Source organism: Cervus canadensis, chromosome 11 (assembly GCF_019320065.1).
Source record: "Cervus canadensis isolate Bull #8, Minnesota chromosome 11, ASM1932006v1, whole genome shotgun sequence".
NCBI classification, from domain to species: domain Eukaryota; kingdom Metazoa; phylum Chordata; class Mammalia; order Artiodactyla; family Cervidae; genus Cervus; species Cervus canadensis.
The window spans coordinates 73,517,271-73,541,971 of NC_057396.1; the positions used below are offsets into that span (position 1 = coordinate 73,517,271).

The 24,701-nt window shown below is 37.0% G+C and overlaps 3 protein-coding genes and 1 pseudogene across 3 annotated transcripts in view; 2 read left to right on the top strand and 2 right to left on the bottom strand.

The window, feature by feature from the left end:
- LOC122450481 (fatty acid desaturase 2-like protein FADS2B) overlaps positions 1 to 24,701 on the bottom strand; it is a 914,319-nt gene that overhangs the window by 592,504 nt on the left and 297,114 nt on the right. The window lies entirely within an intron of this gene.
- On the top strand, positions 3,674 to 4,587 carry LOC122450561 (annotated as a pseudogene).
- On the top strand, positions 12,493 to 13,413 carry LOC122450554 (olfactory receptor 1013-like). The gene has a single exon (XM_043482918.1). It carries the CDS (start codon positions 12,493 to 12,495, stop codon positions 13,411 to 13,413), a length of 921 nt encoding a protein of 306 aa, XP_043338853.1.
- LOC122450571 (olfactory receptor 9G4-like) lies at positions 16,004 to 16,953 on the bottom strand. Its single transcript, XM_043482928.1, is given in 2 exon segments — positions 16,004 to 16,164; positions 16,167 to 16,953. Coding segments are annotated over 2 exon segments (936 nt in total). The 5' UTR covers positions 16,942 to 16,953.

Below are 24,701 nucleotides of genomic sequence, written 5' to 3' on the forward strand. Positions count from 1 at the left end.
CTTTAACATGTATATATATTCGTAATATAAGAGTGAAAAAGTTGGCTTAAAGCTCAGAGTTCATAAAACTAAGATCATGGCATCCAGTCCCATCACTTCATGGGAAATAGACAAACAGTGGAAACAGTGGCTGACTTTATTTTTTTGGGCTCCATAATCACTGCAGATGGTGATTGCAGCAATGAAATAAAAAAATGCTTACTCCTTGGAAGGAAAGTTATGACCAACCTAGATAGCATATTAAAAAGCAGAGACTTCGTCAACAAAGGTCCATCTAGTCAAGGCTATGGTTTTTCCAGTAGTCATGTATGGATGTGAGAGTTGGACTATAAAGAAAGCTGAGCGGAGAAGAATTGATGCTTTTGACCTGTGGTATTGGAGAAGACTCTTGAGAGTCCCTTGGACTGCAAGGAGATCCAACCAGTTCATCCTAAAGGAGATCAGTCCTGGGTGTTCATCGGAAGGACTCATGTTGAAGCTGAAACTCCAATACTTTGGCCTCTTGATGCAAAGAGTTGACTCATTTGAAAAGTTCCTGATGCAGGGAAAGATTAAAGGCAGGAGGAGAAGAGGGCAGCAGAGGATGTGATGGTTGGATGGCATCACCAACTCGATGGACATGAGTTTGGGTGGACTCTGGGAAATGGTGATGGACAGGGAGGCCTGGCATGCTGCAATTCATGGACTGAACTGAATGGCAGTCATAAAAACGTGTCTACCTTTTTATGTATATATAGTATACATAAATTTATGTTTTGTTTAGCTTCCACATAATTCAAGACAGAATGAGAATGAAAATTCTGCTGATTAATTTTCAGTAGGAAATTTTAATCTCAAAAGAAAAAATACTCTGTTACCAAATAATATCCCATTGTCAACATTATTTAATTGACTTGTTAGTTATTTTTCAAGGTTATGAAACCCTGAGGGGTTGCAGGGCTTTATAATGCTGAGCGTTCAGAAACTGACATAAAAGATTCTGAAACAGATAGATTGGAATCCTGTTCAGTTCAAATGCTGATAGTGTTGCTGAGAACCTCAGATAAGTTGTCTAGTTTGTATGCTAGAGGAAATTTTTACTCAATCCTCACAACCAGTCCAATGGTTGTTAACATACTCAAATAGGGTAAGTGCTAATGAAAGGGACTCTTTTGAAATAGCTTCACTAATTTCCCATCACAGTTTCTGAAATTATAGAGGCTCACAAGGGGAAATAATATTTTCATTATTAAAAACAAAAAAAGAACAATTAATACACAATATTGATACTATGTATAAAATAGAAAACCTACTGCTAAGCTCAGCTTAATGTTCTGTGGTGAAATAAATGGGAAAATACATGGGAAAAAAATCAAAAAAGAGGAGCTATATGTAAGTATACAGTTGATTCCCTTTGCTGTACAGTGGAAGGTAACACAACATTGTAAACAACTGTACTCTGGTAAAAATTAATTTTTAAAAATATTACAAAGTCAAAGGGGAAAAATAAATGCACAACTAATAAGCGAGCATCTAACAGGAACCATTTACAAAAAAAAAACTTTATTAATATCTCAAAAACAATTTAGGCAAAGGCATGAAGTTACACAGATTATTAGAATTTTTTAAACTTCTAAAGACATGACAACTGTTATATTTCTTTCAGTTTGATATTCTTTAAAACAATATAAAGGCATATGTCATTTCTGAGATAAATTCCAAACAAAGGAAACGTCTCTTAAATATAAAAAGTGATTACATTAATATTGGAAAAACCTGCACTATTAAACTTATAGCACAAAATTGTATCCTTATTTAAGGAGAATAATACTTTATCCAGTTAGCAACCATCAGTGTCCTAACTGATGGGTCTGAATCTTTTTTCCTATCTTTCCTGGGAACTACAGTCCATGTTCGACACTTGTTTGACAATAAATAAAATTCCCAGAAAGGTGTTTTGCGAAGAGTGGTTTCTCAAAATATAGTAAGTAGTATCATTACTTTTGGGGCTTCCCAGCCGGCACAGTGTTAAAGAGGCAATGCCAGAGCATGAGACACAGGAGATACAAGAGACATGGGTTCAATCCCTGGGTCAGGAAGATCCCCTGGAATAGGAAATGGCAAACTGCTCTAGTATTCTTGCCTGGAAAATTTCATGGACAGAGGAGCCTGGCGGGCTATAGTCTATGGGGTCACAACGAGTAGGACACAACTGAGCAAGTGAGCACATACACATCTGTTTCAAGGGAAAATTTGTATTTCTGCCTCCAGAGAATCCTGAAGTGAGTGAGATGTTCACGTTATCATATACAATATTGAGTTTCATGATCCTATTCTAAGACATATTTTTAGCCAATTTTTTCCTACAAAGGAAAAAACTCCTTAATAGTAAAAACTTAGAAAAGAGTAAAAATCTAAAATAATGCAATAATTTCTAGTACTATATAATTTATGCAGTATGTACAAATTACACTCAAAATTGGCCCTTTAGATTATTGTTGTTCACAATTTTTTACTGTAGAACATGTATACAGATTTGATCCTATACACCCTTTCCCCCCAAATTTTGCATATATTCTCTTTTTTACTTATAATCTTGTGTTTTCTTCTACCTGCAGATAGTATTAAGAGATACAAATTTGTAACGGCTATAGGTTGACCTGGACTTCCCCAGTGTCTCGGTGGTAAAGAATCTGCCTGCAATGCTGGAGATCTGGGTTCAGTCCCTGGGTTGGGAAGTCTCCTGGAAGAGGGTGTAGCAACCCACTCCAGTCCTCCTGCCTAGAGAATGCCATGGACGGAGGTGCCTGGAGGGCTGCGGTCCATAGGGTTGCGCAGAGTCAAACACGACCGAAGCACCTAAGCAGCATCAGCTGTCCCAACATATCCAAGCACTAAAAGAAAATACTAGATTTTTTAAAGACATTTATTTAAAACAGGTAAATTCAGTATTTCAGATATGAAAAGATAACAATTTAAGATACAAAACCCACATGTAGACAAAAGCAAACTGTCATTGCCACAAGGACTAAATAGCAATAGAATAAAAAATATAAGCCCATACTTCCTTTAGTTGATCGATCATTCTTAAGAGGGAAAATTAATTAACCAGCAACAGAAATTTGGAACTGGATGTTTTTAAAGTCATTAAACAAGGAAGCCATCAGACTGAGATGTCTTTTATACCTTGGCAGCCTATGTGAGCAAATCAAAACCAAAGGCAGACTTAATTCACTTGAAACTGAGAAAATGAAGCTTAAGAACAAGTCAGCACAGCCAGTTATTAGTCGGTTTTCCTAATAAGGCAGCCTCTTCAGTTATGACCAATCAAGTAATTTCCTTGCTTTGCTTCCACATCATCTCTACAAAAATCTCTGCCATCGTCCCTGTCTGTAAACAACCCCTGATTACATTTGGTTTAGGGCTGCCTGATTCAAACTGATGTTTACTCAAAAAACACTAAAAAATTATAATGTGCCTAAGTCACCTTTTAGCAATATATAGTTGTAAAGTCCAAGTGATTTTTGTTGCAAAAAGATAGCTCTTTCTAAAATGAGCACTTACATTACTAGATTCTAGGCTTCAAGGTTTGGCAATAATTCAATGTCCTTTATTTATCATATTTTCTATGTATTCAGCACAGGGATTTAAGCTGAACACACTTTCTCTCCTCTTGGGTGAGATTCCTCTAGCCATGGGGAAGAGCAATCATACAGTGACTGCCTTCATCCTGGTGGGCTTCACAACAGATGCTGTGGTGCAGCTGGTCCCGTTTGTGGTGGTCCTTGGTGTCTACTCTATGATTGTGCCAGGAAATACCACCCTCATAGTGTTGATCGGTAACGACTCCTGACTGCACATACCCATGTAGTTTTTCACTGGGAATCTGTCTTTCCTGGACCTCTGGTACTCCTCTGTGTACACCCCAAAATCCTGGTGACATGTATCTCTGAAGACAAAAGCATCTCCTTTGCTGGCTGTGTAGCCCAGTTCTTCTTCCCTGCAGGGCTGGCCCACAGAGGGTGTTAGCTGCTGGCTGCCATGGCTTATGACCGCTATATGGCCGTCTCAAAGCCACTGCTCTGTTCTCAGGTCATGCCCAGCAGGCTGTGTGCATTTTTTATAGCAGCCTCATACCTTCGTGTCTTTACTAACACTTTCATCGTTACCAAAGGAACTTTTGCCTTGAACTTCTGCAGTTACAATGTCATTGATGACTTTTTCTGTGATATCTCACCTCTTGTGAAGTTGGCTTGTGGAAGAAAAGATATCTACCAGGCTGTGCTGTTCTGTGGCCTCGCCTCCAACGTCATCACCCCCACTGTGCTCATCTTGGCCTCCTACCTCTTCATCAGCGCCACCATCCTGAAGATCCTCTCCACCCGGGGCTGCCTCAAAGCCTTCTCCACCTGTTCCTTGCACCTCATCTCTGTCACCCTCTTCTATGGCTCTGTTCTCTACGTTTACTTTCGTCCACAATCAAGCTATTCACTGGACAGCAATAGAATAGTTTCTATGTTTTACACTGCAGCGCTCCCAATGTTGAACCCCATCATCTGTCTGAGGAATAAGGATGTGAAAGAGGCTCTGAATAAACTCCTCAAATAAATCAGGAGTCTCTCCTTCTAAAGAGATGTGGAGATAATTTTTGATAAGGTTCCTCTATTTGAAGAAGAGCTACCATCGTGCTGTGTCTATACAACTAAGAATTTGTACAAAGCAATAAAGAATTTGCATTCTTGCTACCTGACAATTCAAGAGACCTAAAATGAGAAAAGTAGGGGAAGCTAGGAGATAAAGTTTAAATGTAAAGACTTGAATTAAATTTCATGTTACTCTAGAATAAAATCAAATAACTTAAAACCAAAAAAAATTATTCTATATTCATAAAGAGAACTGTCCACTCCTTTAGCATGTGAATAGTTTGGCTGACTGATATTCATTGAATAGTATCTTCACGGGTTTCCCTAGAAATAGAAACAAAAATGCTAAATTAGTTTTTAATATTTTTCTACAAATAGTAGCTAGTTGAAATCATCACTCTCCGTTCCCATAACAGAATTTTGTAAGCATTTTTATGTATTTTTCCCCAGAATCACTAAAACAAAGACCCAGAGTCATCCACAAAATAGTACAACTAGGCTCAGCAAGCATATTCTTTCAATCTTTGTCTCACATTGGTTACTCAATGAAGAAAAGTTCAGCTGAATTTCCATATATATGATTTTTCTGAATCACTATATAGCTCCCTGGGCTCCTCTTTCATTTTATTGTAGTGAATATACACAGACTTCTATTTCCAACTGTGACATTTTGAGCACCAAAGCACAGTTACTACAATAAATAATAACAATAATTGTAGTGAGAAGAAGCAGCTTGAGAAATAAACATTTATGAGTACATATTATTCTGAAGTGAAATTTTATTTAGAGAATATATAAAGGTAGTGATCAAACAAGAAAGGAAAAATTATGAGATGAACATAATTTTGATTTTTTTAAGTGAGACCACTATTAATGTAATTTATGTCAATAAAATCTGAATATATCCTTCTTTCCATAGCTAAAAGCAGTTAAAAAAAAAAAAAAAACAAAAAAAGCAAAATGCAAGTGATCCCCAAAATGTAGCAGCTTCACTCAGAGAAGGAAAAGCTAATCATCACAGGCAGTGGTACATACTAACCTGGATTTGTAATCCAACCTGCATAATCACTACTAGTTGTAACACAAAGTAAACCAACAGAGACTGGGTCCAACAGCATAATTTCAAGAAGCTTGATCTAGAAAATGCTCTAAAACCAAAAGTTATTTATTCCAACTCAGATTCATTTTCTAAAAGATATCTATTACCCACTAATGATTGTTTAATTGTATAAAATATATTCTTTTTAAGTAAAGTTAACAGATCAAATTGGTGTATTAGAGTGGCAAAATTTAGTCAATAGAAGTTAAAGTGAAACTAGAAAACTTATTCTTAAAACTTCCTAGTATCATACATTCTTATATGTCACTGCAAAAACAGATTTGGACAGGAGCTCCTATTATATAACCTTTCAGAAGAAGCAACCAAGGCTGATTCTCCAAATAATTATCAATGTACATTGAGATGCCATAACCTTCACTGGCCTAAGTGTATAGTCATATTTTGTGTATGGAAAAGAGAACTCAACTCAACTGTAACTCAATTCAAGTCTAAATAATATTATCAAGTCATTAGTAAGAAGGTAAAGTATAGCTAATAATGATCTTAAAACGACATAAAAATATGTAGGTACACAATAAAATTTTAAAGAAATACATGGCACTGGTGTTTAAAAAAATGTTTTAGAACAGGTTAAAGTGTAAGTTTAGCAGTAAGACTTTTACTCATTTTTGGAAACATTCCATCTGCACCCTATGATTGTGAAGCATTCAGAAGGATCTTCAACCTTAATTTGAAATTATAGCATACATTTCTAAGGAAATTTTATGACACAAATCACAAATGAAGTTTGAAGTCTTAAAAGAAAGTAGTTTCTAAAATGTGTCTTTTAGTTTCATGAGTTTTAATAAACACTTTTGTAAATACAATTGTTTGTGAATGTTCTTCTCCAAGCAAAAATACTTGGACTTACATGGTTTTTAAATTTTTATTTATTTTTCTTTCCTAATTAAAAAATAATTTTTAAAATTAATTTGTACTTACATTAAAAAAAAAAAAAACTATGTTCTTTGAAAACATAGGATGAAGAGTAACCACTTTTAGACTTCTAGATAGCAGTACTAGTGATAACCCCCAAATCATACTCTATGAGTTTTGAATTCATATTTTCTAATATCTAGTTAAAAATAAAAAAATTTAAAAGAAAGAAAGAAAGAAAAAGGAAGTGAGTGACAGGATCTAAAATTTTCAAAACTATCTACCACAATACTATAAGTTCCCACTCCTATAATTACAAAGCAAACCTCTATCTCATTTCTCACAGGAGAATGGCCCACTCAATCTTTCTCAGCATCTCAGCTGAATAAGAGTTACCTTGCAAGTTGTACAGATTTTCTTATTGTAAGATCTAAGTCTTCAATCATCTTGGTTTTTGTTTTGTTTTGTTTGTTTGTTGGTAGTATTTTTTCTTTGAAAGAGAGGGCTACATTGATGCTAAGAAATACATTGCCAAATCCCCTTGGTTCAAAACGTAATGATTCTTGACCCATTTGTATCTGCTAATTTCTCTCTGGTGACTGGATCAATTGCCTTTCCCAATAGAGACACCCCAGTCAGATCAAGCATGAGGAGTCCACCATGGCCCAGGTGCAGGCCCAAATTCCAATTCATCAGAACAATGAGGTGTTTCCCTGGTGAAGCATGTAGACTTCCAAATGAACTGAGTACAGGGTTATGAGTAGGGAAAATAAATTAAAGTTGGTTAGTTCATGTTGTAGGAGTAAATAAAATAGGCTATAAATGTGCAAAGATTTTATTAAGGGAAATACTCTGCTTGTATCAGAGAAAATGGAGAAGGAGCCAGAAGAAAAAAACAAGGATTATCACCATCTGATGCAAATATGACCACAAGTGAAGAATAAATGGATGGAAAGATGGACAAAATTATCTGAGAGCATTGCTTAGTCTATGGTTAGGTCTTTGATCACTCCTTAGTGTGTGATGAATTCTTAGTGTCTAAAAATGCATTGGTATCCCTGTCTGGCTCATTCATTAGCTCAGAGCACCTTGTGGGAAGCATGACCTTTGATACAGATAGGGAAATACAGTTCAGAGATCAGCAGCTAGTATCTTTGGACAATGATACTGTCTGCATTTGGATTTTTGAAAGCCTTATTTTCCTGGCCACCACAGGGTCCATGCCCGCCTCATCTCTTTGGTTCATAAATAGGCACATTCTTGATAAGAGGAAGATGAAGTCATGTACTCACTGCTGTTTTAAAGCACGAATATACCTCAACAACCATGATCAAGTTTTCATATAAGCATGACATTAATTTCTCAGGCTAATTGCTTCTGAATAATGGTATAAATAATAAAATCAACTATTCCTGTGGATTGGAAGAGGTTGCCATGGAATATACTTCTTAGTAGAGGAAATGTTTGATGCATACCATGGTCATAAAAATGGCAGTATTTTTGTCTACATCTATAGGTGCTAACAAGAAAAAGCCAGTAAAAAAATATAAAGCAAATAATTCCCCCAGTATATGATAATTCATGAGAGGAAAGCCATTACCTTTGCAACTCTGAATTAGTAAGAAGTTGTCTAAACTAATCATTCTGTTACCCAGTGGTTTACTAATCCTCTCAGAAAAGTGTTTTCTTTTTTTTTTGTTTTTTTTTGCCTTGTTGACACCTCATGCATGCAGGCTAACTCACTTCAGTAGTGTCCGATTCCTTATGACTCCATGGACCATGGCCATCTGCCAGGTCCCTCTGCTCATTTTGACACCTCACAACAATATTAACCAAATTAGCCTTAGTGAGAAGATGGTCATGTTGAGCTCATTTCAACTGCTATGGCCACTTTGTAAAAGGGTCCTGTCAACATGAAGTCTGGTGTGGAAGGAGGCTGACTAACACTCAGGAGGAAGGTCACTTCATCCATCTCATTCATGAAGCCTCCAGTTTAGGTATGTGTGGCTAGAGTTCTGTGCATATGTGTGAGCATAAAGGGTTTAGGACATCTTCTGATTCAGTTCAGTCACTCAGTCATGTCCGACTCTTTGCCACCCCATGCCAGGCCTCTCAGTCGATCATCAACTCCCAAAGTTTGCTCAAACTCATGTCCATTGAGTCAGTGAAGCCATCCAACCATCTCATCTTCTGTCGTTCCCTTCTCCCCCCACCTTCAATCTTTCCCAGCATCATGGTCTTTTCAACTGAGTCAGTTCTTCGCATCAGGTGGCCAAAGTATTGGAGTTTAAGTTCTGATTAGTCTCGGACTTTGAAGGTTCAATGAAATGTGACAGTCTCTCAGCCTCCTTGGAAAATTTAATGACCTCACAATGCATTGGGTATTCCTCAGAGGCTACAACCACTGAATGCTAGTGTGATGCTGTTCAATTGTACTGTTTCAAGAGGTATATAAATCTATTTTTATTCCAAACTGACTTCCTCAATTTTACTTCTCAAAACAAATGTTATTAGTCCTGCATCCTTTCTTCAACTTCTCTACTTGTAAATGTTGTTCATTCATGATCTCCACTTAGAAGATCTTCAATTATTTTCCCCTCAGACAAACAGAGGAGTTAATGGTGATAAATCAGATTTTCACCATTGCATCTTTCAAATCTTTATAAAAACACTAAACTTTGCACTTCTCCCCAGTGATGCAATATGGCTTGTTGTTTACTGTCTGAACAGAGAATGTACTGGGGGAGTAATTTCACAGACATCCATTTGAAAATTCCAATAATTATAACACTGTGTCCAGAGATCAGGGACACGAAACTAAAATGAGGATTCTGTTTTATTCTGTATATCTATATCCAGTATGATTTCTGAGAATGGTAAATAATGATCACCTGTATATCTAGTCTCAGACCCAATGAAAGAAGAAAGCAGATCAAAGCTATATTTAAATTATTTCATAGACCTTACTGGCAAGAGTGTACTTTGGGTGTTTTTCCATCACTTAAGGTTAGTGTTAACTCAGAGTCAGAATCCAATAACCCACAGAAGAACTGGGTACTTACCTTTGCCCTGGGTAGGATTATTTTCATAAGTGGGTTCTGGCCATCCACAAGAAAGCCTGGAGGAATATGAATAGAGCATATGTTGGCTAAATTTCAAGATCCTTTATCAAAGGCTCGATGCTTTTCCATAAGTCGAAGATTTCAGCGGCTGTAAACTAGCTTAGGTCAGAGAATTATATGAGATGGTATTTGCCTACTGGAACATTTTTTGCTGATTTTTATCCAAGTAAAAATGAAATATTACCATGGCTGTTTTCTCGTCTACATCATTCCAGAAGAATCCCCTGATCCATGAGACACTGCCATGAATGTGTGAACAATAGAATACTTGGTTAAGATCTAAAGTTTCTGACATATTGGAAAATTGCTTTCATCTTGTCTCTGAGTTACACTTTAAGATATGGCTTTCTGGCTTCTTGGTTTCTTTCTTTTTTTTTTTTTTTTGGTTGAACAGTCTACATTTAATTTTCAACAAATGTCAACTTACAACAATACACTTATAATTCCTACTGCATCCCAAAAAACTGTAATAACTTTGGAACCCATAACTTCTGAGAATGGTTATCTCCTTGATTCCTGAAGGTGCAAGACAAAGAACAGCTTATGAGTTGAATGGAATGCTGGGAAATGGGTCACCTACCAGGTTCCATGGTCTAGGTCCAGGGATGCAGCCAGCTGTGGCATCTTTGCAAGAAACAGGAAAGAGAAAACCACTCTGACCTCATTTCCTGTCCTGCTATTTACAGCCACTGGCTAAACCCGTTAAGTAAACAGAGAACAACCCATGGACACAGTTTATGGAGCTGAGCATCCTGGAAAGAAGATGAGTTTAAAAGTACAGAGAATGGATTGGGAAGAACAAAGGAAAGGTATTCAGTAGATAATAAAGATATCAGTATCATTGAACATATGTGTTTTAATATCCAGATATACACATATGAATATATAGTACACTTAATAAATGTCACACATGTTTATTTTGGCTTCTACACAACTGGAGAGAATGAGAATGAAAATTATGATTGGTTACATTTCAGCTGAGAATTGTAGTTTTAAAAAAATCTTCATCATTGAATAATGCCCAATTTGTCAACACACAATTTTATTTAATTGTCTTGTTAGTCATTTCCCATGACCATGAAAACCTAAGAGACTGCAGAATCTATCATCCTGGGGATTCAGAAACTAATATAGAGGATCCTGGAATAGTCAGATTTGAACTCTGTTGAGGTGGTGGTGTGGCTGAGAATTTTAGGTAAGTTATCTAATTGATATATTAGAATTAGATGGAAAATTTTATTTGTTCGTCCAACCAATCCTAAGGTCATTTACATCCTAAGACATATATATGCTAGTAAGAGGGCCTCTTTTCAAATATCTCACCACCTTCCTATTGCAGTTTCTGAAACTGCTCAGAGTTCACAAGAGGAAGTAGCATTTCTCATTATTAGAGACAAAAAAGAACAATCAATATTACCAAAAACTGACAAGGAATGGGAAAAAAAACAATGTAAAATAAAATAATGATATATGCTACAACGTGGATAATAAAGGAAAAAAAATTCAATAAGGTCTCTTTCTATAGAACTTTTGATCTCAAATCCCTGCTTATAATAATGATCATGGGAATATTTCTTTTTTATTGTGGTATTGGACTTCCCAGGTGGCGTTAGTGGTGAAGAATCTGCCTGCCAATGCAGGAGATGCAAGACATATGAGTTCTATCCCTGGGTCAGGAAGATCTTCTGGAGTAGGAAATGGCAACCCGCTCCAGTATTCTTGCCTGGAGAACCCCATAGACAGGGGAGACTGGTGGGCTACAGTCCACGGGGTCGTAAAGAGTCAGACACGACTGAGCACACAACACAGGTACTGGAAGTGCAGTTCTCACGTGAGTTTTATCTCCTGCTTTCAGTAAGCGAAGGGGATATCAGAGTGTCCCTTAGGTTTCTGCTGTTTTTTAAATGCTAATGAAATAATTCTTCTGTCAAAGTGGCATATTTGGGGGAGGCAATACCTGCCGCCCTTCATATGTCACCACCTCCTAAACCATGGGGATTTTACCATGTCTCATGAGCTTTGAACAACTTGTTCGTTTATAGCTGGGAAATAGAAAACAGATTTTTTTTTTCTCTCAGGGCAAAAAATAAATTAGTTCCTTTCCCAGTTCCTCTTCACCAAATCTTTCAGTTTTTTTCTTAATGTTATCTATCATTAAATGAAAAAAATTCTTACTTGTTTACTTGTGTAGTGTGTACATGCTCAGTCACTAAGTCATGTCTGACTCTTTGTGACCCCACGGACTGTAGCCCGCCAGGCCCCACTGCCCATGGGATTTTCCAAGCAAGAGTACTGGAGAGGGTCACCATTTCTTCCTCCAGGGGATCTTCCTGAATCAGGGATCAAACCTGCATCTCTGGCAGCTCTGTCATTGGCAGGCGGATTCTTTATCCATGCATTACCTATGCATCTCTCCTTTCTAAATAAAGCCTCCACAGAATAACAGTCAGTGCTGTTAGCTTCACTACTGTGTCCTAATGCCCAGACAGCCCCAAGGACTCAAGAAATATTTTCCTAATAAATGAATAAGCTCCAAACAGCATTAAGGCTTTCTATTATTCAAGTCACTTTGCTGAAATAAGCATGTTGAGGCTCAGAAAACTTCCCTCATCTTCCCAAATAAGCCAAGATTCCTATTCAGCTCTTCCTTACTTTAATAGCCATAGTCTTGACCATATTTCATAGGTTTGTATAAGAGAATGCCCTCCTTTGGTATGGGTTGAGGTAATTAAACACTTGATTCCTTCATTTGTAGGTGAGGTCTCTTTAAACCATGGAGAACAATCACACGGTGACTGAGTTCATCCTTGTGGGATTCACAACAGACCCCAAGATGCAGCGGGTCCTGTTTGTGGTGTTCCTTGGCATCTACTCCATGACCCTGGTAGGAAATACCACCCTCGTAGTGCTGGTCTGTAATGACTCCCGACTGCACACGCCCATGTATTTTTTCATTGGGAATCTGTCTTTCCTGGATCTCTGGTACTCCTCTGTGTACACCCCAAAGATCCTAGTGACCTGCATCTCTGAAGACAAAAGCATCTCCTTCACTGGCTGTGTGGTCCAGTTCTTCTTCTCTGCAGGGCTGGCCTACAGTGAGTGCTACCTGCTGGCTGCCATGGCTTATGACCGCTACGCGGCCATTTCCAGTCCGCTGCTCTATGCTCAGGTCATGTCGAGGAGGCTCTGTATCTGTTTGGTTATATATTCCTATACTGGGGGTTTTGTCAATGCAATAATACTCACCAGCAACACATTCACATTGAATTTCTGTGGTGGTAATATTATTGATGACTTTTTCTGTGATGTTCCACCTCTCGTGAAATTGGCTTGTGATGTGAAGGAGACATACCAGGACGTGTTGTACTTCCTCCTGGCCTCCAACGTCATCACCCCCACTGTGCTCATCCTAGCTTCCTACGCCTTCATCATTGCTGTCATCTTGCGAATTCGCTCCACCCAGGGCCGCCTCAAAGCTTTCTCCACCTGCTCCTCCCACCTGATCTCTGTCACCTTGTACTATGGCTCCATTCTCTACATCTACTCCCGTCCAAGTTCCAGCTATTCCCTTGAGAGGGACAAGATGGTGTCTACATTTTACACCTTGGTGTTCCCCATGTTGAACCCCATGATCTACAGCCTGAGGAATAAAGATGTTAAAGATGCTCTGAAAAAACTCTTCAGGTTCACATAATCTGAAGTCTAAACTGACATAAATTTCCTGAGACATTGCTCAGTGAAAACAGACTGCTTCAGGGGAAGTTTGGGGAGAGATATTAAAAACAAAAACAAAAACAAAAAAACACCTGTTTCTCTACTCAAAGAAATTCAATGAAAAAGTATTTTACCTTGCATTAGTTTGTTTTGTTTAATAATTCTGCTATAATCTATTATACAATTTAATAAATTGAACTTATTATAATTTTAAAAAATGATATCAAAATTTAATGCAATACAAGAGTACATATCACTACTGGAATTTCAAAAGATTAAATTTTACTATCTCCTTGGGATAGACCCATTTTCCACCTACTTGAAGAGCATTAAGGGATTGTGAAGAAACCATTAAATGGATTCTTGACATTTGTGGAATATATCCCAAATTCTTCTTGTCTGATACAATGCTTCTGTGGTAATGAAAGAGTAACGACTGTGAAGAATTTTGTGATGGAAAGAGAAAGCAATGAGGTATTAGATAACAAACACAGATGAAAAGAAAAATCAGAAATAGAAGTAGCACAAATTATGAATTGGCATCAACTGTTGGTTCTAAAACTTTTATTTAACTTTATTGCATAAATATGCACATTACAATAGCTATACTCTTTCAACAAAAAATTGTAACTTCTGAGATGCAAACTACTCATTTGTCAAATGTAACCAATATTCTGTAATTTGCAGCATTGTTGTAAAGAGCATTTTTTTAATTAGTCATTTCAGGTGGTCAAAAGGTAAAAAGAAAATAATTATTAAAATTATTTAAAATTAAGTAAAGTTCACCAGAAATTTTCAAATGTTGTTCTAAAAGTACCTTCCTTTCAATGTTTATCAATGAATGATTTTAACTTTTTTCATAAGAAATGAGTTCCTCTGCTTTCTTTTGGTTTTCTTCCTCTTTCTTCATCTAATCTCTAGATGATGCAGAAATTTCCCACTAGCCAATGATCTCATATATAGTCCATAAATATAGAATCTATACATACTACGTTCAGAGTATTTCACAAGCTACTTGCTGAATAGACTTGGCAGGAGGTGGACAAGTCAAACAGAGACAGAACCGATGCCAGAATGTGCTCACTTTTAGGGTAATAACCAGAGGTGGATATTACCGAGCACTTAGCTTTCCCTTGCCAAGCAAATCCACATTGGGGATGGTAGCCTGATTTGAATTTACCCTCTTTTTAAAGGTAAAATGCAAACTTCCTAATACAAATTACAAAAATTGGGGGAGGGTGGATAACAGGATAAGTTTTAACTTAATCAGCTGTGTCAGAAGCTCACAATTCCAGATTAGAATCATAGATTCATTGTTTTGCACTTGCCTAGCTATCACTTAAGCATATATGTGGAAATTAAAACATATCTTGAAGGATCACCTACAAAAAATGAATTAGTATGTCTGGAAACATTACCTTCAGTTTTATAGTTTACAGTTTCTATAAACCGTTTTTACAGGCATGAAAGTATTTTTGAAAGTCAAATATATAACATCTGATTATGAACAACAAAAGTATCTGGAGAGTTATTGTTTGTTACCTTTGTTATGAATATTGATGACAGCAAAAGGATCAGTACTCTTCCAAAAGCAATGGAGGTTATTATTGCCTACAATGAACTTTTTAAAATATTAAGTATAAAATGCAGAATCAGTTTTCAAAAAGAGCTATATATTACAAGCAAATCACGGGAAGAAAAACAACTAAACCTGCCTTGTACTAAATATTGGTCTGTAAGGTTCTAGGTAATTAAAAAATTCTATCAGTGTCTGTGAGGGTGGGAACAAACACTGAATCTAGAATACAGCAGAGCTTTAATTTGTCGGGTCTTTGTTTTTGTGTGTGTGTGTGTGGGTGGGTGTGTCTTTTTGTTTCTCTTTGTCCCATTTGATGTTGTTATTTTCCTTCATGGGGAATATTCAGTTCATGATCAGATGGATAGCATGGCAGACTACTCAGTCTATCTGGGAGAGATCACACTTAAGGTGTTATGTAATCTTAATAACATATATTTAGAAAAGTGTTTTCCTCATATTCTAAACAATTCAAACACTTTGCTTAATATTTCATTGAAGTTGAAGGCACAAGGATGACAAAGAAATAATCAATATACTCAATTAGAGTTTTATGAGGGAGTTCGGGAGAACGTCTTAATTAAAACAAACATTTGTCAAATTTTGTTTCCAGCTTTTTCACAATTTTAAATCTACTTCTTGATCAATAAAGTTTGCTCACCAAGGTTCAAACTCAAACTATGTATTTGAAAACCATCCAAATCCACTTTCTTTTACAAAGAGAGCTCCCCCAAAATCAAAGAGGATGAGTTTTAATGAAAATCGAGTACTGCAAAGTAGCAGAATGCAATATTGTAGAGCATCAAACAACTCAATATTAGTTTTAAAAGTTTAATCACAACAAAAGAATAATCAACAGAAAATGGTTCAATCAATGATTCATCTTTTAAGCAAAATGTGTTGTATTTACTTGAAATATGGCAATGTGCACAAGCATGTTTATAAGACAGTAATTTGGAAAATGCAATGACAGCATCCTGCAAAAAGATCGCCTTCATCTCTGAGGTCTTATAGTCTGTGTTGCTTTCCAGAAGGCCGCTTTAACATCTTTGTTTCTCAGGCTATAGATAAGAGGACTGAGCAATGGGTTGACCACAGTGTAAAAGAGAGATGCCGCTTTGTCCTTCCCCAGGGAGCAGGTGGAGCTTGGCCTGCATATGTGAAGAGCAAGGATCCATAGAAGAGCATGACCGAGAGCAGGTGTGAGGCACAGGTGGAGAAGGCCTTGCGCCTTCCTGAAGCTGTGCGGATCCTCAGAATAGCCAGAGAGATGTTGAAATAGGAAATTATGATGACAAGAATGTTGGAGAGGACGGTGAAACCCCCGAGACCCAGGAGGACCTGCTCATAGACCTTGGTGTCTGTACAAGACATCTTCACCAATGGTGGCACATCACAGAAATAGTGATCAATAATATTTTTGCCACAGAAACTCAGGCGGAACGTGTTGGCAGTGTGTGCTATAGCATTCAAGAACCCTCCTATGTAGGAGCCAGCAACAAGTCCAGTACAGAGAGAAGGGGACATAGAGCTTGAATAAAGGAGCGGGTTACAGATTGCCATGTGGCGGTCATAGGCCATGGCTGCTAGGAGATAGCACTCAGTGTAGGTTACAGCACAGGAAAAGAAAAACTGGGCTCCACATCCAGCCAGTGACATGTGCTTATCCTCTGAGACACAAGTTGCCAGGATTTTGGGGGTGTACACAGAGGTGTACCAGAAATCCAAGAAAGAGAGATTGCCAATGAAAAAATACAGAGGTGAGTGCAGGCAAGAATCGATATGGATTAAGATAACTAAGGACATGTTACCTGACAAGGTGATCAAATAAAGCATCAGAAATATTCCAAATAGGGTCGGTTTCCACTGAGGGTCTGTTGAGAGGCCCAGTAAGATGAATTCATTCAGGAGGGTGCGATTTCCAACTTCCATGTCCACAGAGGAGAAAGCCTGATAAGATAAGAAAAAGTTGGTAAATGATTTAATGATTTTCCATTGAAAGAAATAAACTATTAAACCAGCAATTCCTAGGAAGCTTATGGACTTTTATCCCTTATTGCTTAGAATGATAGAACATCAGTCTGTGACTTAGGGGCCACTGGAATTCAAGTTATAATCTCAGTTTGAAATTTGGCCTTTCACTACCTAATTGTTTAATGTAGAACACCCCCTCACATAGGCACCCCAAAATTACAACTGTTTACAGAGCAACTGTCAATAAGAAAAACCTGATTCCAATAGACCATATTTGGGGCCATAAAAACACTCAATAATTTTAAAATGATTCAAGCTATGGGAAGTATTTTTTCTGACTCCCATGTGTTGATAATTTCATTAGAAACCAGTAGAAGAAAATAGATCTATGAAAAATTCCCAAATATTTGAAAGAATATTTAAAACACTTCTAAATATCTTATAAGCAAAATTAAAAAGTACATATAGAAATTATTTTTAAGAAAGTGAAAATAAAACACAACATATTAATTAGTGGGAAATAGCAAAGCAGCACTTACAGGGAAATTTCCAGCACTGAACACCAACAAAAAATAAATAAATAAATAAATAAAAGCTCTTTAATCAGTGATATTTGCTTGTAAGTGTGAGCAGGAAGTGGCCCAGATGACAGAATAGAACACTGAGCTCACCTCCTCCCTTGGGAACACCTAAATTATAGCTATTTACAGAGCAAATATTGATTAGCATCATCTGAAGACTTTCCACGACTGAAGAAACTGAATATATAAAGAAGAAACCATGAGATAAATAGTAGATATGAAGATATAGATAAGTTGACACCTTGCATATATAGATAGAGAGAGATAGCTATATTTAAATGTCACGGTAGTCACAAACCAAAATCCTATGATAAATGCCACACAAAAAGAGAAGAGAGAAGAATCCAAATACAACACTAAAGAGTAAACAAATCACAAGAGAAGACAACAACAAAAAAAGGAATTTTTAAAAGAACTACCAAAAAAATAATAATTAACAAAATGGCATTAAGAAATACATATGAATAGTTATTTTTAATATAAATGGAATATATTAGTAAATGAAAAATATAGAGTGACTGCATGAATGAGAAACTAGGACCCATGCATGCACTGACTGAGCTTCCCAGGGGCACTGGTGGTAAAGAAGCACTGCCAATGCAGAAGACATAAGAGAGGTGGGTTCAGTCCTGGGGTCAGGAAGGTCCCCTATAGGTGGGCATAGCGATTCACTCCAGTACTCTTGCCAGGAAAATCCCATGGGCAGAGGAGCCTGGGGGGCTGCAGTTGTTAGGGCTGCAAAGCATCAGACACAACTGAGGTGACTTAGTACATACACACACATGTACTGCCTGGAAGATATCCCAGATCTAAAGACACACACATACTGAAAGTGAAGGGATGGAAAAAATGTATTAAATGTAACTGGAAAGAATGTGGGGTAACAATACTTTTATCAGACAAAATCATCTTTAAAACAAAGACAGTGATAGACAAAGACATTAAAAGATAATAAAGACATCAATCTAACAGAGTAAACATATATAGACACATATAAAATGTGTGCATGCTCAGTTCTGTCCAACTCTTTGCAACCCCATGTACTGTAGCCCTCAAGATGCTCCTGTGTCCATGAACTTATCCCAGCAAGAAAACTGGAGTGACTTGCCGTTTCCTCCTCCAGGGGACCTTCCGAACCCAAGGATCTAACCTGTGTCTCCCGAGCCTTTTGCATTGGCAGGCAGATTCTTTACTGCCAAGCAACCTGAGAAGCCCTACACTCACAACTGGAATCAAGATTGCCAAAAAAAATAGCAACAACCTCAAATATATATATGATATCACTTTAATGGCAGAAAGTGAAGATTAACTAAAAAACTCTTGATGAGGGTGAAAGAGGAGAGTGAAAAAGCTGGCCTAAAATTCAACATTCAAAAAATGAAGTTCCACCACTGGTTCCACCACTTCATGACAAATAGATGGGTAAAAAGTGGAAACAGTGATAGATTTTATTTTCTTGGGCACCAGAATCACTGTGGATGGTGACTGTAGCTGTGAAATTAAAAGACACTAGCTCCTCGGAAGAAAAGCTATGACAAAAACTAGACAGTGTATTAAAGAGCAGAGACATCACTTTGAGGATAGAGTCAAAGCTATGATTTTTCCAGTAGTCAAGTAGGGATGTGAGGAGTTGGACCATAAAGAAGGCTGAGTGCCAAATAATTGATGCCTCTGAATAATAGTACTGGAGAAGACTCTTGAGAGTCCCTTGGAGAGCAAGGTCATCAAACCAGTTCAATCCTAAAGGAAATAAACCCTGACTATTCGTTCATTGAAAGGACAGATGCTGAAGCTGAAGCTCCAAAATCTTGGCCAGCTGACACCCTGGAAAAGACCCTGATTCTGGGAAAGATTGTGAGCAAGAGGAGAAGGGTGTGATAACAACCAACCCCTAAACCAACCCCTGGTCACTAAAAACTTCAAAGAGAAAAGTTTAAAAATTGGAAAAATAATTAAAAAAGAAACAAAACTCTAAATTCTATGAAACATTGCAAAAGCAGTCATTTGTAAGAGTTAAGTCTATAATGTTAAACTCAAGAAACAAGAACAATCTCAAATAAGCAACTTCCCAGTACACTTAAAGAAACCAGAAAAAGAAGAACAAATCAAAGTTAATAGAAGGAATGAAATAATAAATATCAGAGTAGAAATAAGTGATAGGTACATTAGAAAAACAATAGAACATATCAGTGTAACTAAGAATTAGTTCTTTGAAAAGTAAAAAAAAAAAAAAAAAAGATAAATCTTTGACCATATTCATTAACAAAGGAGAGGATGGCCAAATAAATAAAATTAAAAATAAAAGAGAAGTTACAACCTATTTAACAGAAACACAGGCAATCATAAGAGAATACTATAAACAGATATGTGCCAACAAGTTAGAAAACCTGGAGGAAATGGATAAATTCTTAGAAATATGCAATATTTAAAGACCAAATAAGGAAGAAATAGAAAATATGGGCCAACCTGTTATTGGTAATGAGATTGAACAAGACCCCAATCAAAAAATTTTCCAAGAAACAAATCTGGGACCAAAAGAAATTGTATGATTTGCAACAACATGGAAGGAGCTAGAGGGTATTCTACTAAGGGAGTAAATCAGCTGGTGCTGCTTAGTTGCTTCAGTCACGTCCGACTCTGTGTGACCCTATGGACTGCAGCCTGCCAGGCTTCTGTCCATGGGTTTCTCCAGGCAAGAGTACTTGAGTGGGTTGCCATGCCCTCCTCCAGGGGATCTTCCCAACCCAAGGACCAATCCTGGGTCCTCTGCTTTGCAGGCAGATTCTTTACCACTGAGCCACCAGGGGAAGACAAATACTGTATGATCTCATTTATATGCGGAGTCTAATAACCAAACCAAGAGGAAAAACATAACAAAACAGAATCAGGCTCAGGGATATGAAGAACAAAGAGGTGATTGCTAAAGGAAATGAGGATGCGGGGGGCGGGGGGCTGGTGAATAAAATAGGTGAGGAACAAGATTCTGGTTTCAAAGTAAATAAGTCATGGAAATGAAATGTACACCATGGTAAATACAGTCAACAGTATTGTTAAGAAGAGATATGACAATAGTTTGGAAGAAAAGCTATGACCAAACTAGACAGGACATTGAAAAGCAGAGACTACTTTGTCAACAAATGTTTGTCTAGTCAAAGCTATGGTTTTTCTAGTAGTCATAGGTAGATGTGAGAGTTGGAACATGAAGAAAGCTGAGTACCGAAGAACTGTGGTGTTGGAGAAGACTCTTGAGAGTCCCTTGGACTGCAACGAGATCAAAGCAGTCAATCCTAAAGGAAATCAATTCTGAATATACATTGGAAGGACTGATGCTGAATTTGAATCTCCAATACTTTGGCCACCTGGTGTGAAGAACTGACTCATTGGAAAAGACCCCGATGCTGGAAAAGATTGATGGCAGGAAGATAAAGGGACGACAGAGGATGAGATGGTTGGATGGCATCACCAAATTGATGGACATGTGTTTGAGCAAGCTCCAGGAGTTGGTGATGGAATGGGAGGACTGGCATGCTGCAGTCCATGGGGTTGCAAAGAGTTAGACACAACTGAGTGACAACTGAGTACTGTCAAAATGTAATAACTTTGTACGGTTATGATACCTAGAATCATCATGGTGATCATTTTGTAATGTATAGAAATATTGAATGGCAATATTAGAAATAAGCATTGTTGGTAATTATACTTTAATTAATGCTGTAACTTTTAAAAGAGAAAGAAGTTAAAAATAAACCACATAATTGATATCTATAGGACATTTCACCCCAAAACAATCAACTTCACCTTTTTCTCAAGTGCACACGGAACCTTCTCCAGAATAGATCACATCCTGGGCCATAAATCTGGTCTTGGAAAATTCAAAAAAAATTGAAATCATTCCAGTCATCTTTTCTGACCACAGTGCAGTAAGATTAGATCTCAATTATAGGAAAAAAATTGTTAAAAATTCAAACATATGGAGACTAAATAACATGCTTCTGAATAACCAACAAATCATAGAAGAAATCAAAAAAGAAATAGAAATATGTATAGAAATGAATGAAAATGAAAACACAACAACCCAAAACCTATGGGACACTGTAAAAGCAGTGCTAAGGGGAAGGTTCATAGCATTACAGGCTTACCTCAAGAAACAAGAAAAAAGTCAAATAAATAACCTAACTCTACACCTAAAGCAATTAGAGAAGGAAGAAATGAAGAACCACAGGGTTAGCAGAAGGAAAGAAATCTTAAAAATTAAGGCAGAAATAAATGCAATAGAAACTAAAGAGACCATAGCAAAAATCAACAAAGCTAAAAGCTGGTTTTTTGAAAAAATAAACAAAATTGACAAACCATTAGCAAGACTCATTAAGAAACAAAGAGAGAAGAACCAAATTAACAAAATTAGAAATGAAAATGGAGAGATCACAACAGACAACACTGAAATACAAAGGATCATAAGAGACTACTACCAGCAGCTCTATGCCAACAAAATGGACAACTTGGATGAAATGGACAAATTCTTAGAAAAGTATAACTTTCCAAAATTGAACCAGGAAGAAATAGAAGATCTTAACAGACCCATCAGAAGCAAAGAAATCGAAACTGTAATAAAAAATCTTCCAGCAAACAAAAGCCCAGGACCAGATGGCTTCACAGCTGAATTCTACCAAAAATTTAGAGAAGAGCTAACACCTATCTTACTCAAACTCTTCCAGAAAATTGCAGATGAAGGTAAACTTCCAAACTCATTCTATGAGGCCACCATCACCCTAATTCCAAAACCAGACAAAGATGCCACAAAAAAGGGAAACTACAGGCCAATATCACTGATGAACATAGATGCAAAAATCCTTAACAAAATTCTAGCAAACAGAATCCAACAACATATTAAAAAAATCATACACCATGACCAAGTGGGCTTTATCCCAGGAATGCAAGGATTCGTTAATATCCGCAAATCAATCAATGTAATACACCACATTAACAAATTGAAAGATAAAAACCATATGATTATCTCAATAGATTCAGAGAAAGCCTTTGACAAAATTCAACACTCATTTATGGTTAAAACTCTCCAGAAAGCAGGAATAGAAGGAACATACCTCAACATAATAAAAGCTATATATGACAAACCCACAGCAAGCATCACCCTCAATGGTGAAAAATTGAAAGCATTTCCCCTGAAATCAGGAACAAGACAAGGGTGCCCACTCTCACCACTACTATTCAACATAGTGTTGGAAGTTTTGGCCACAGCAATCAGAGCAGAAAAAGAAGTAAAAGGAATCCAGATAGGAAAAGAAGAAGTGAAACTCTCACTGTTTGCAGATGACATGATCCTCTACATAGAAAACCCTAAAGACTCTTCCAGAAAATTACTAGAGCTAATCAATGAATATAGTAAAGTTGCAGGATATAAAATTAACACACAGAAATCCCTTGCATTCCTATATACTAACAATGAAAAAGCAGAAAGAGAAATTAAGGAAACAATACCATTCACCATTGCAACAAAAAGAATAAAATACTTAGGAGTATATCTACCTAAAGAAACAAAAGACCTATACATAGAAAACTATAAAACACTGATGAAAGAAATCAAAGAGGACACAAACAGATGGAGAAACATACCGTGTTCATGGATTGGAAGAATCAATATTGTCAAAATGGCTATTCTACCCAAAGCAATCTATAGATTCAATGCAATCCCTATCAAGCTACCAACGGTATTTTTCACAGAACTAGAACAAATAATTTCACAATTTGTATGGAAATACAAAAAACCTCAAATAGCCAAAGTAATCTTGAGAAAGACGAATGGAGCTGGAGGAATCAACCTGCCTGACTTCAGACTCTACTACAAAGCCACAGTCATCAAGACAGTATGGTACTGGCACAAAGACAGAAATATAGATCAATAGAACAGAATAGAAAACCCAGAGATAAATCCACACACCTATGGACACCTTATCTTTGACAAAGGAGGCAAGGATATACAATGGAAAAAAGACAACCTCTTTAACAAGTGGTGCTGGGAAAACTGGTCAACCACTTGTAAAAGAATGAAACTAAAACACTTTCTAACACCATACACAAAAATAAACTCAAAATGGATTAAAGATCTAAATGTAAGACCAGAAACTATAAAACTCCTAGAGGAGAACATAGGCAAAACACTCTCCGACATAAATCACAGCAAGATCCTCTATGATCCACCTCCAAGAATATTGGAAATAAAAGCAAAACTAAACAAATGGGACCTAATGGAACTTAAAAGCTTTTGCACTACAAAGGAAACTGTAAGTAAGGTGAAAAGACAGCCCTCAGATTGGGAGAAAATAATAGCAAATGAAGCAACAAAGGATTAATCTCAAAAATATACAAGCAACTCCTGCAACTCAATTCCAGAAAAATAAATGACCCAATCAAAAAATGGGACTAAGAACTAAACAAACATTTCTCCAAAGAAGATATACAGATGCCAACAAACACATGAAAAGATGCTCAACATCACTCATTATTAGAGAAATGCAAATCAAAACCACAATGAGGTACCATTACACGCCAGTCAGGATAGCTGCTATCCAAAAGTCTACAAGCAATAAATGCTGGAGAGGGTGTGGAGAAAAGGGAACCCTCTTACACTGTTGGCGGGAATGCAAACTAGTACAGCCACTATGGAGAACAGTGTGGAGATTTCTTAAAAAACTAGAAATAGAACTGCCATATGACCCAGCAATCCCACTTCTGGGCATACACACCGAGGAAACCAGATCTGTTTATAATAGCCAGGACATGGAAGCAACCTAGATGCCCATCAGCAGATGAATGGATAAGGAAGCTGTGGTACATATACACCATGGAATATTACTCAGCCGTTAAAAAGAATTCATTTGAATCAGTCCTAATGAGATGGATGAAACTGGAGCCCATTATACAGAGTGAAGTAAGCCAGAAAGATAAAGAACATTACAGCATACTAACACATATATATGGAATTTAGAAAGATGGTAACGATAACCCTATATGCAAAACAGAAAAAGAGACACAGAAGTACAGAACAGACTTTTGAACTCTGTGGGAGAAGGTGAGGATGGGATGTTTCGAAAGAACAGCATGTATATTATCTATGGTGAA